We start from the raw sequence: 12,867 nt of genomic DNA on the forward strand, positions 1-12,867 counted from the left end.
AGTAACAAAAAAGTAACCAATTTGAATCGTGTGACTGAAATTGGGTCTACTAGACACAAAAATTTTAAGCCGCGTGGACCGAAGTAACTTCTGGGGCTTGTACAGGATTGGGGGCCTTGAAGCTTAGGCTTCGTTAATTTCATAGTAGATCTGGCCTTGCATGGGCCAGTGATGTGACTTAGTGAAATGCAGTTTCCTATGTTCATAATATGTCTTTCACATGAAATCTATGCCACAGTACTTGTACCCAATGCCAATTCCACTCATAGTAGAAATTAATAAACACAGCAACTCAGGTCAATTAATTCCTTAGAATATTTATACTCTGGCAACTCACCAAATGCCATCAGCAGGAATAGTTTCACTATTATTCAGAATTTGTAGAGAGTTTTTTTTTTTTTTAGACTTTATAGAAATGGTTTTAAATGTTTGTAGAACTTGTATTTTATCTTATTTTCATCTTGTTACACAGCTCTTTGATAGCCTCAGGCTCAGGTTTATAAATTTGCAAATTAAATAAATTTAAAAATACTGTAGTAGCGGTAACAATTAAATCATCTAAACATAATAATTGTGTAACATAATAAGATGCAAGACAAATGACTAACACTGAAAAAAATTCTCTTAAAATTCTTTGGTGAAAACAAAAACATTTTCAGCAGGCGACGAAACAGCAGGATAATAGATTCCTTCCTGATTTCAATAGCAACAGTGTTCAAAAGTACATACTGGTGCTGTGATCCTAAGAGCCTTGGTAGTAGAAACTTTACTCCATTTTAACCTCTTACGATAGATACAAAAAAGAACATTTTATATTAAGCAGCTTCTGAGTATTAAATGCAACCGACCATCTTATGACTCTGGGAATTCGCTGTTTATTGGCAGCATAAATTATTTGTTTGGGGGCACCACACCCCCTCCCGAAATTCTCCTCCACAAGCCCCACCGAAATGAATAGAAATTGTGCAAGAACACCCAATCTCCCTTCCCCCTCCCTCTGTATATCAATGTTCCCTGCTGAGTGATGCCATAATTAATCAAGCTTTCTAGGTTTTAGTTAATTGCTGGACCCCAATAAATTGGTTTGTACTGGCTTGAGTCCAGGCCTGATAATTTCACAGCCTTGTGTGTTCAGGCTAAACACTGAGAGGTGGAAGGCAGGACAGAATGAATCAAAGAAACGGTTGTTGTGTGACAGGACCCTTAATATTGCAAATGAACACACACACACACACACACACACACACACACACACACCCTACAAACGCTGGTATTAACTGTTTCTTTCCCTTATGGTTTTTAATCTTCTTTTTTTTTCATTTTCATGTGATAGGATTTTAGGTGCTTGCTAGAACTTCTTAAGATTTATCCAGCACCTACCAGTACTTAAGATTTTAATCAGCATTGAACTAGATTCCCTTGATCTTTGCTTAAGGATCGGCACTAGCTGCCAATATGCTGCCGAGCCAACTTTGAGGTCTGGTTGTTTTAATTATTGTATTTTATTTCAGAACTCATACCTGCTCCATATTCAAAGAATCCCCAAGTGATACACAAAACTAGAATATAAAATGTAATATAGATAATAAAAACAGTCTTAAAAACTTCAGACTGATTTGGGAAGGTTTGGAAGAAAAGAATTGTCACTGGTAGACCGGGATGGAAACATCTGATTCCTGGTCCGTTGGTGAGGCACCTTGCACTAGAGTGCCCCTGATTGGCGCATTCAGATATGGAGTTTTGGCAGGCAATTCCTGGTGTGCAATGTGGCCAGCTGGATAGTTTTCAACAGCTGGGTGAGTCCGTGTGTCCTGGCTGCCAGGAATGGTGGCTGACCTGCAAGGGGACTGCAACCACCGCCCACCTGGAAGAGGATAAGTGACCATTTACAACAACTATTGAAAACATAATGATGTTGAGGATTACTTCCACACAGTGGTGTAGCGTGGGGGGTGCAGGGGGGGCCAGCTGCACCGGGCGCAACATCTGGGGGTTAGGGTTAGGGGGCGCAAATCCACGGGTTAGGGTTCGCAAATCCATGGGTTAGGGGGCGCAAATTACTTGCCTTGCCCCGGGTGCTGACAACCCACGCTACGCCACTGCTTCCACATGTAAGAAAATTCCAGAGAACTGGTGCTGTAAGCCAGTGTGGCATAGTGGTTAGAGTGTTTGACTAGGACCCGGGAGACCAGAGTGCAAACCCCCACTCGGTGATGGAGCTCACTAGGTGACCTTGGGCCAGCCACTGCCTCTCAACCTAACCTACCTCACAGGGTTGTTGTGGGGGTTAGATGAGGGGAGGGAGAACAATTTTGTCACCTTGAGCTCCTGAGAGAAGAAGGTAGATGATAAATGCAGTAAATAAACAAATAAAAGCACATGCTCAACACACTGCAAACTTTACTGCAAGGGTGTGTGGTACCATTAACAGATCTTCATCCATAGATCTAAGCAAGTCATGTGGGATATTGGAAGAAAGGCAACTTCTTAGATACTCTGGTCCACAACCATACGCTTATTTTATTTATTTCACAAAATTTATACAGTGGTAGCTCGGGTCACACACGCTTCAGGTTACATACGCTTCAGGTTACAGACTCCGCTAACCCAGAAATAGTATCTCGGGTTAAGAACTTTGCTTCAGGATGAGAACAGAAATCGTGCTCCGGCGGCACAGCAGCAGCAGGAGGCCCCATTAGCTAAAGTGGTGCTGAAGGTTAAGAACAGTTTCAGGTTAAGAACGGACCTCCAGAACAAATTAAGTTCTTAACCCGAGGTACCACTGTATAACACTTGATTGTAAAAAAAAAAAAAAAGGACCTCAAAGCAGTTTACAAAAAGAATAAAATATTGAAATTTTCAGTAAAAAAACACAATTAAAAACAACTACTTTAAACAGCATTGTGAAATTTGGAGATATGCATATTTCAAAGGATGGCTGTGCTTCAATTCATGTATCATCTCAGGAAGTTCATAAAGGATTTGCCTTTAAAGGCAGTCAAAAAATGGATTTCTTCCCTATCTCTATCCAGAACACACATTTCCATTGATGAGAGGGCCTACCACAATGGAAGCTGAGAAACACCTTTTAGGCAAATTCTAACTGCCCAGTACTGCGTCTTTCTTGGGCTTTGTTAAGGTCTTAAGTTCCTGGGAGACAAGCTACACACAGTGTTCAGTTTTACTGGCCTGTCTTGGGGTCAAGGGGAGGGGGACTGCTGACTAGCCAGCAGTGTTAAGTCTCCCATGCCCTGCTACCAAATTAAGGGGAGGGGGAAATAAGCTGTCACTTGTTTCCCTCCAGACAATGATGCCTTTTAAAGATCTTCTCACCCTTTTTCTCAGATCATTGCTCAGGCTTTCTTCCCTGATCTCTTCCTATTAGTTCCATGGGTCACAACAAGCCCAGAGACGTCAAAGTCTGACCAAGCATATGATGTGACTTGAGTCAGGAGTTTAAGCCAGTCTTGACAGAATGTCAAGGTGACCTTGACACCTCCTGGGGAATCTGCAGCCCTCTAGATGTGGTGGGGTGCCAATTCAGCCCCAGCCAGCATGGTCAGTGTGGCCTGGGATGGTGGGGTTTGGAATCTGACAACATCTGGAGGGCCACAAGACTAACTCAATCATCTAAAAGGACAATGAAGAATGGGAAAGGGAGAATTAGCTGCTTGACGCATCCACATCCATAAACTACACTGGGACATCATTCTGCAGAGCAGGTGCAAGAAATTTTGTTGCCTGAGGACAACAACAAGATGGCACCCCATCTTGTGTGTGGAACAAGCTTAGTGGTAGAGTATCTGCCTTGCATATGCCCAGGTTTATTTATTGGTGTCTCCAGATAGGGCTGGGGAAAGCTCTGGCCTGAAACTCTGGAGAGCTGCTGCCTGTCAGATCAGACTATATTGAGCCAGATAGACCAATCTGTAGGAGCAAAGGCTTGGTAAGAGGTAGCTTCCTACGTTCCTATTCGCAAACACAGAAGCCAGCAACACTGAACCACACTTTTATACAGGCAATAAGTCAGGAAGGGACCTGCTGTTGCATTGGGCACCCACCCCCAACCCGCTCCTTCTGCACTGCTGGTCCCTGGCCTTCATCTCAAAATTCCTGTCCTGGTAGCACCACCAGTGCTGAACATCTCTCTTCTGCACAACTTTTAGAAGCAGAGAACTCTTGCCAGAAGAAGAAAAAATCAAGAGGACAACTCCACCCCTCTTCATTTCTCACCTTATGTAGATTGTGATTACAATGCACAGCTCCTGTGTCCTGTGGCTTTTGCTCATTCATCCTGTGTCCAGACCGGTATGTGGCAAGAAGGAGACTGAAAGGGATGGCATCTTTTACTTGGGGAGGGGGGTCTATCTGTTTCCTTCGTATCTTTCTTTTTACAGCTCTTAGGTTTCTTCAGCCTAATTTCCCTGGCAAACAGTCAACTGAGCTCACCATTCAGAATGCACGAAAATTGTGGCTACCACCAGTACATCACAGGCCAGGTTAGAGAGAGAGAAGAGTGGGGAAACATCTGCATGCCCCACCTTGCTAGAGATCCCTGTAGCAACCTGTAAGGAAAGGCAGTTCAGTTTTCATATGCTCAGGGACTCTGAGTCGGAGTGACCTTCCTTTAACACCAAACAACCAACCTTGCAGTCAATGTGTCCAAATAAATAAAGGTGTGTGCTATGAGGTGAGGATATTGGCACCAAGAAGGGTGTGTGTGTGTTATCATGTCATTTGTGACATAAGAGTGAGCTTTCTGAGGGTGCAAATCAGGAAAGAGAGAGGCCAGCATTTGGTTTCTAATAGAGGAATTTCCATTTAAGTTGTTTTAGGGAAGCACATTGTATGTTTCTCTGTATGTTAAGGCTCTTCCCCATGCTGGGATTGCGCAAACAATGAAGAGTAGGTTATAAATAATTTAAATACTATATAAATAAGTAACTGTTTAAGTGGCATCATTCCCTTGCTTGGCTGCTTCACTTGCCAGGCTAAAACAAAACACACACACACTTTTGGTGTGCTCCCTCGCTCCCCCCTCCCCATGCACTTTGTTGACCCACTCCATCCAATGTTTTCTAGCAGTGGCGCTGTACACCGGTCCTCGCTCGCCTCCCCACCTTCCCTGGCAATAAGGAAAGGAACCCCACCCGGCGCTACCTTTGTCAATCGCCATTTGTGTGCCAAGAAAGTGGGGGGTGGGGTGGGGGGCGGCGGCAGCAGCAGCAGCAGCAGGAGGAGGAGGAGGAGAAAGAAAGCGAGGCCTGTGGGAGGCGCATCTCAGCACTCAGTCAGCCGCGGCTGCTTGCAGAGCCGCCCCGACAGGCGGATCCGTGGTGAGGCGCGCATCATCCACTCGACGGCTCTCGTTGGCAAGAACATTGGGGGGCGGGGAAGGCGGCGGCAGCGGCGGTGGGCGGCCGGCACAGCAGGTGTCTCTCGTTCTCCGCCCCCCTCCAGAAAAGCAGAGTCTTCGCACCCTCCCTGAGCTCTGGCCACTCCAAAAGCTCTGGAGAGATCCGACGGCCCAGACGCCGCTCGCTTCTCCTCCTCCGCGTTTGTTCTTGAAACGGCAGCCGCTCCTTCTCTGCTTCTCTGAAGGCTGCTGTCGGTGCGATTCCTCCTCCTCCTCCTCCACACAAACACACTTCGATGGTGAATACCACCAAGTGAGCAGTCCGGTGCGATTCGTCCCTTTGCAGTGGAGCAGGAGCCCTCGGTGCGTGTGTGCATTGTGGAGAGCGCGCTTCGCTTTTAGGAACAAACCGCGCCTCCCGCCCGGCGTTTTGGACCAGTTCAGGGCTGAGGGGAAAGTCGCGGAGGCTCCCGCTTCAGAGGGTGCGCAAGAAGCACGCTAGAAATTGACAAGTCAGGTTAGTATATCGGGCGGCGGTCCCTCTTTGATGAGCAGAGTCAAGTCAACGGCCAACCTGGTTGTGCTTTGCCTCCGCAGAAAAGTGCGGAGGACCCCAGTCTTTGGTCCTCGACAGCTGCACGCGTTGCATCTATTTCAGGGTGCAATCCTAACGCCACCTACTTGGGAGGAAGCGCCAGTGAATCCAGTAGGGTTTCCTTCCCATTAGAAATGGTTAGGTTCGCGGTATGTGAGAGTTACAATCCAGACATGTCTACTCAGCAGCAAGTGCTAATGCGTTCCATGGGACATGCTCCAAGGGGAGTGTGCTTAGAACCGCAGTTTTACAGCACACCCCTAGCCTTGCACATGTCGACAATGAAAGCAAGCCGCATTGAGTTCACTGGGACTTCCCTTCCAGGTAAGGCTTCATAGGCTGCAATCCTTCACACGCTTACCTGGGAGTAAGTCTGTACCACTGAATTCGTGAGTAGCTTTAGGCACGCGCTTTAAGCAGCCTAACGGGGCTGTGCTTCTGAATACCTGTTGTTTGTGGGCTTCCCAAAGACATCTGGTTGGTCACCGCTGTGAGGAAAGGATGCTGAACTAGCTGGGCCCCAGCTGAGCTCTTATGTCATTTTGTGGGGGCATGATGTCTCTCCAATGTAAATAGGCTCTGGGAGGTTAGCATTGCTTCCTTTGAGATGGATATTGTTTGCCTAGCTGCAGTTGGAACTGATATCTTTTGGGGGGGGGGGGAATCCTTTGTATATTGCTTGAAATATCTTGCAAAAGACAAGAGAGAGAGCAGGGAGAGAGAGCGAGAATCTTGTGGTACCCTTGGGACAACTGTGGCAAAAGGCCAAAATGAAACTGGGTTTTTAAGATGCAATGAGACCATCTCTCTCTCTCTCTCTCTCTCTCTCTCTCTCTCTCTCCCTCTCTCCCTCCCTCCCTCCCTCCCTCCCTCTTGTGTGTGTGTGTGTGTGTACTTGCTTGCTTCCTGTAGCACAATAACTAGGTCTCCCATCCTGAATTTTTCATTTAAAAAATTGACTGAACACATTGATGTAACAATAGTAGCAGCAAACCTTTCTTTCATTCCCTCCCTTCAATATACACTTGGAGCACTTTAGGGCTGCAGTCCTAGGCACACTCACTTGGTGGGAAGTCCTACTGAAAATAGTGGTGCTTACATCTGGGTAAAGATGGATTGGCTGCTGCATGTGTTTGAATGGTTTTTTTTACCTTGCAGCTTGTCCTCCTGGCCCCTTTTTACCTGCCTCCCACCTGCCACACTGAACAGAAAGGTACAATCAATCCCCCAAGCATCCTTTCTGCTTAAGAAACCAGTAGGCCCAATCCCAGATATAAAGAAGCCACCTACAGTGAGCCAGTGATGAGGAAAAACACTCTGCACATGATCTGAGGCACATGCTCCAGAGATAACAAAGGAAGCTGGTGTATACCAAGTTAGGCCATTTGTCTGCCTAGCTCAGTATTGCCTCCACTGAGTGGCAGAGGTTGTCCAGGGTTCCAGGCAGGGAGCATCCCAGACCGACCTAGAGATGCCTGGGATTGAACTTGAGATCTTCTGCACTTAAGGCAGGTGCTCTAACACTGAGATAACCATTGGCACTGAATTAAACTGCCCCTGTGGCTGAGTTCTGCATTTCATTAAGCCATGCCTTTTGCTGGGAAAGCTTAGGCACTGGTTTCAGAAGCTCAGTGATGGGGGAAAGCATTTTGTAAAATCTACCAGGTTCACTGGAAACAGCTTTAGGGTGGATTCTGGTACAAATGTAAACCTTTGAGTGACAGGAACCCCCAGCTCAAATTGAGCTGATTGGGTACATTTCTGCAAATTCTTTGTACTATTTAGTTGGTATTTCTTTTTTGGAGCGGGGGTGGGGGTTTCCCCATACCACCCCTGGTATACCAACAATTTCTAAATGATGATATATGATCTTGGTAACATGGTGTTGGAATGCTATCTTGGCACAAAACACAGTCAGAATAAAGGGACAGCTAAATGAAAGGATCTGCCTTGTCGCCAAAGTTGCAGGTACCAGCAATTGGCTGTTGCTTTTTAGCTTAGATTGAATAAGGGATTCTTGCTGAAAGAAGACAGAGTTGGAGGGCTAAAGATTTGTGGTTTCCATCCTAAGATTGGACACAGACCTTATGAGCAGATCTCCAAAGGCATGGTGGAAATTCAGCTAAGCCATGATAGAAGTAGTATTTGGAAATTTCTTTTGCAGTGCTTTCTTCACAACATGTGAAATGCTTTGCCATTCTTTTCTCACTTGTTCTCACAACAACCTTGTAAAGCAGGTTAGGTGGAGGGAGTGACTAACCCAGAACTACTTCAAAACATTGCAAAATTCTGACCAGTGTTGCTGATAAGGGATTTGAGAAACACAAATCTAAAGCCCCACTGGGATGAGCAAGAGCCTGTAGAGCTCATTGGCTGAGCACATGGTTATCACAGAAAAACCAACCTCTAAGAGTCTCATGCAGCTCTAGGTAAGGTTCAGAAACAGCCCCGTCCGAAACCCTAGAGAGTTGCTGCCAGATTGTGTAGATAATACTGAGCTAGGTGCGCCCATGATATGAGCAGGTATTAGGGAGTTTCCTATGTTGGAAGGTCATTTTAGAGATGGGGAGATGATGGATTCTGGAATCGCACAGGGTGTCGCTGAAATTTGAGACGCCAAGTTCTGCCACTGGTGACCTCAGTGTTCCTGTCCCTCCTCCTGCTGCTGCTGCTCCTCCTCCTGGGAGCCAGTGGTAGTGCAGCATTTTGGGAGACTAGGGTTCAAATCCCACCACGTCAATGAAGCTCACAGGGTGAGCTCAGGCCAGTCATTGCCTCCCAGCCAAACCTACCTCACAGGGTTGTTGTGTGGCATAAAATGGGGAGGTGGAGAACCATGTACACCACCTTGAACTTCTTGGAGAAGAGGTGGGATATAAATGCAATGCAATAATCTGTCCATGCCTACTCACCTCCACTTTCTGAGTATGCAAGCAGTGACAAGGTTGAAGAGATAGATCTGCTCTCTCTGCCTGCCTTGCACTCTCCTCTGGGTGATTGTGTGGGTTGGGTCTGGATAGAGAAAGCATGTGGATGGGGAGCAGGGACAGTGGTGAAGATGAGGTTGGCCTACTCAGAGCCATGACTCGCTTGGTTTTGCCATACTCCAGTCTTTCTCAATCTGGTGCCCTTCAAATATTTTGAACTACAACTCCCATCACTCCCAGCTAGCCTTGCTGGGGCTGATGAGAGTAGTAGTCTTATACATCTGGAGGACACTGGACTAGTAAAAGCTGTCACACACTGTATTGGGTAATATTGTGCACTAACAGGCTAATCCATTTCCTTGAAAGCAGATGTTCCTCCCCAGATTTTAGCAGTTGTGAAATGGGGGGGTGCTGGTCTGATTATGATGAAGAGGGGTGGAAACAGTTGCAAAAGCGGATGCCTACAAAGTAATACAGGAATTAAAGAACCTATTGCCGAAAACACTTTAAAAAAACCCCCACGTGATTCTTATTAAAATTAATTATGCATATTTATAAGAGTGGAAACTTCAGATTTAAAAAAAGGAAATTAACAAATAGTTATGCACATGCAGAGCATTGTCTTCTGGAAATTCTGGTTTCCGTAGCATTCCTCTCATTAAGCAACTTTTAAAGAGGATGAATGGAATTAAAGGTTGCATCAGAAATTCCAAAACATGGCATGCACTGAATGTAGCTCTCAATTTTAATTTATTTTAATTCTCAGAAGCAGTTTTCATTAATCTGTACGAAATAGTATCAGACAGCTTCTGTTGTTTCATCACCACCTTTTTATCTCATTTCTTTGATAAGAATTGAGAAGCTCTAAGGTTTTTAAAAGCAATAACACCTAAAAAAATCCAACCCAGATCAGAATTCCAATTGTTTCTTTAAAAAAAAGGCCACATATGTCTCCATTAACCATGCATATATGTTGAGACACCAGCAAGCAAAGATGCTGAGTTCAATTTTGATCTGCTCAAAGCATGATTCCAGTTCTGGTGGTACCAGAGCTTGATCAATGTCTATTATGACTGATCTTCCCCTGCAAATTTGACCTCAGCAGAGCATTGGGTACCTTGCAGGGCATGGTCATTGCCCTCCCTCAGATATAAAGATAAATTATGGTTTATTATGTAATGAGAATGAGCCTGCAAGATCTTTAGGTTCAAGTACCTCCTGACCCTCTTCTGAGGTGACTGTGAGGAGGAGACAGAAGTTTTTGCTTCTGTTTTTAACTAACCAGAGTTTTCTCTTTTCACATGAACCTCAACAAACTGTGATTAGTCTAAACTATGGTTTACTAAAACAAGCCAACTTCAGCACTTGGTTTATGAAGCTGGCTTGTTTCAGTAAACCGTAGCTAAACTGCAGTTAACTGAAAATGAAAATCTAAAGTTTCCTATCTTCTCCTTGCGGTGTGCAAAATAAGAAGTGAGGAGAGGGGGACAGACAAGTACAAGCTTTGCACAACCTCATTCACATGATGGTAAACTAGAAGTGAACACCTGCACATTCTGACTGTGGGAAGGGCCGGAGCTAACCTAGCACTCTCTCACACACATACAATCTCCATTCCATCCTCACCTAGCAGGCAGCCTGGGAAGTGAAAGTTTACTCTCACTAGAGGTCTGAACTGATCAGGCTAAGATGAGGCTGAGGTTGGGCCATAGGTGGCCCCACTGTGCACTAAACCATCATTTAGCATTGTATCTGCACCAAGCTATACTCATGCCTTGCATCAGATGAAAGTGTGTCCTAGAATCCCAGAATCTTTTGCAATCCCAAAGAGATTCTGCAGTGGACAAATCAATGTGTCAGCAGTTCCCAGAGGGTAGGAAGCTTGAAAAATACTGCACTAGCAAAAGACCTCAACAGAGTTCGCTCCTGCTCCAGCAGTTCAGCTGATTTCTAGTCTGAGTCTAATCATCTTTGAGGACTTCATTGTAAATAGCCTTTGGGTTTTCTTCTACAGCTCCAACTTTCTTTGACAGCAAATGTGTTTTTGTTTTCCTTCCCCCCTTCCTTTTCTTTACAGCAAAGATGAGGAAAAAGTGGACACTGGAAAACGTTCGATTCCTTTTGGCCTGTGTGCTCTGCCTTCTTTTCATTGAGGGAAGTAAAACGGAACAAGGAAAATGTGAGTAAAACTCTTGTTGAAGGCCAGCTAGAATCCTGCTGTCTTTGGTGTCATTAGCCCTGACCATACATTCATCTGTGTAGAATGGAAAGGTGTAGACTGAAAATGTGGATACAGGACTCATCCCAACCTCCAGGTGATCAAGAGCCACTGTACTGTACTTACACCTGAATACATGTAAGCTCCTGCATATGCAGCCCATGCCCTGGATGTGCATGTGGTGTACATCAATTGGTTCTGCACACACATGGCCCTTAAACCTGCAAAGGGCAGAGTCTATGGTATGGGTGGCTCCAAGAAAGCCCTGGGGAAAGTGCCCTTCAGTCGGGTCAGCCTCCAGGTCAACCTCCTCTGTAGGTTGAACCTGGAAAGCTTATCTGACAGCAGTGGCAGACAGATGGATTGCAGAGATTTAGGCCAGCCCACCCATGAGGCAAGGTGAGGCAACTGGCTCAGGTGGCAGGATCCACAGGTGCAGCCTATCCTTATGTAGATCTTTATTCTTTCACTCACCCCTTCTTCCCTGGCTGGGAGGGGGCACCATTTTGTAGTTCACCGCAGGTGCCAAAATGTCTTGGGCCTGCCCTGGCAGGAATGCAGGGGAGAGAAATTAGATTTGGTCCACATTTTAATGAAAATGATCATAGATCAAATTGGGAAAAATAAATACAGTAAATGGACAAAAGTACAAAGATTCACAAAAAGTTTTGGAGTATGCGTACCCCTCCCCCCCTGAAAAAAGCACTGTGTGTAGCAGTTTACAATAAGTAGGACACGTTGCCTCTCAGCCTGTTCTACCTCACAGGCTAAAATGGGAAGGGAGAGAACCATGGTACTCCACCTTGAGCTCCTTGGGGAAAAGGTGGGATATAATTGTAGTAATAAATTGAATAAACAGTAGTTATGAGAGCATGGGACGCGGGCAGCGCTGTGGGTTAAACCCCAGAGCCTAGGACTTGCCAATCAGAAGGTTTTCGGTTCAAATCCCCACGACGGGGTGAGCTCCCGTTGCTCGGTCCCTGCTCCTGCCAACCTAGCAGTTTGAAAGCACATCAAAGTGCAAGTAGATAAATAGGTACCGCTCCGGTGGGAAGGTAAACGGTGTTTCTGTGCGCTGCTCTGGTTTTGCCAGAAGCGGCTTAGTCATGCTGGCCACATGACTTGGAACCTGTACGCTGGCTCCCTCGGCCAATAAAGCAAGATGAGCGCCGCAACCCCAGAGTCGGCCACGACTGGACCTCATGGTCAGGGGTCCCTTTACCTTTACCTATGAGAGCAAGGGCATCTGATTCATCAGAGAAGTGAAAAAAATGATCCAATGATAAGATGGTGATGTTGTCTTGTTCTCTCAAGGGATTACAGTCGTCATTATTGTTTTGCAAAGACAGTATTGCACATGGAAACAATTTTTATTTTGTTCTGATATACTCCAGAAATATAAATGTTTTGTTTTTCTTTCTTTTTTTCAAAAAAAAATTATTGGTTTTTCCAAAAGTTTTTCAAACAAACAAACAAACAAGCATAAATCTCACTATATTTCAACCAAACTTAGTAACATTGTTAAGTGACTTCCTCATATCCCCCTGGTTAAATTTCAGTGTATATCATTTTAATGGTTTTCCAAAACCAAGAATGTTTTGTTTTTCTAAAGCTGATAGGAAGGTTGGTTTAACTGGTTTATTTACACCCCACTTTTCAATCAAGACTGGATCTCCAAAGCAACTTGCAACAATTAAAATCCATCATAAATATAGAATATAAGACATCCTCCCCCAACCTGGTGCCCTCCAGCTTATTTGGATTACTCTTC

At 45.3% G+C, this 12,867-nt stretch overlaps 1 protein-coding gene across 1 annotated transcript in view; it reads left to right on the plus strand.

The window, feature by feature from the left end:
* Window positions 1-5,294: 5,294 nt before the first annotated feature.
* Window positions 5,295-12,867, plus strand: part of CHRDL1 (chordin like 1) — a 51,792-nt gene continuing 44,219 nt past the window's right edge. The window contains exons 1-2 of the mRNA XM_083423827.1: window positions 5,295-5,873; window positions 10,956-11,057. Of these exons, the coding sequence (XP_083279953.1) occupies window positions 10,961-11,057 (97 nt within the window). The 5' untranslated portion in view covers window positions 5,295-5,873; window positions 10,956-10,960. The remainder of the gene's footprint in view (window positions 5,874-10,955; window positions 11,058-12,867) is intronic.

Source organism: Podarcis tiliguerta, assembly GCF_965153285.1.
Source record: "Podarcis tiliguerta genome assembly, chromosome: Z".
NCBI classification, from domain to species: domain Eukaryota; kingdom Metazoa; phylum Chordata; class Lepidosauria; order Squamata; family Lacertidae; genus Podarcis; species Podarcis tiliguerta.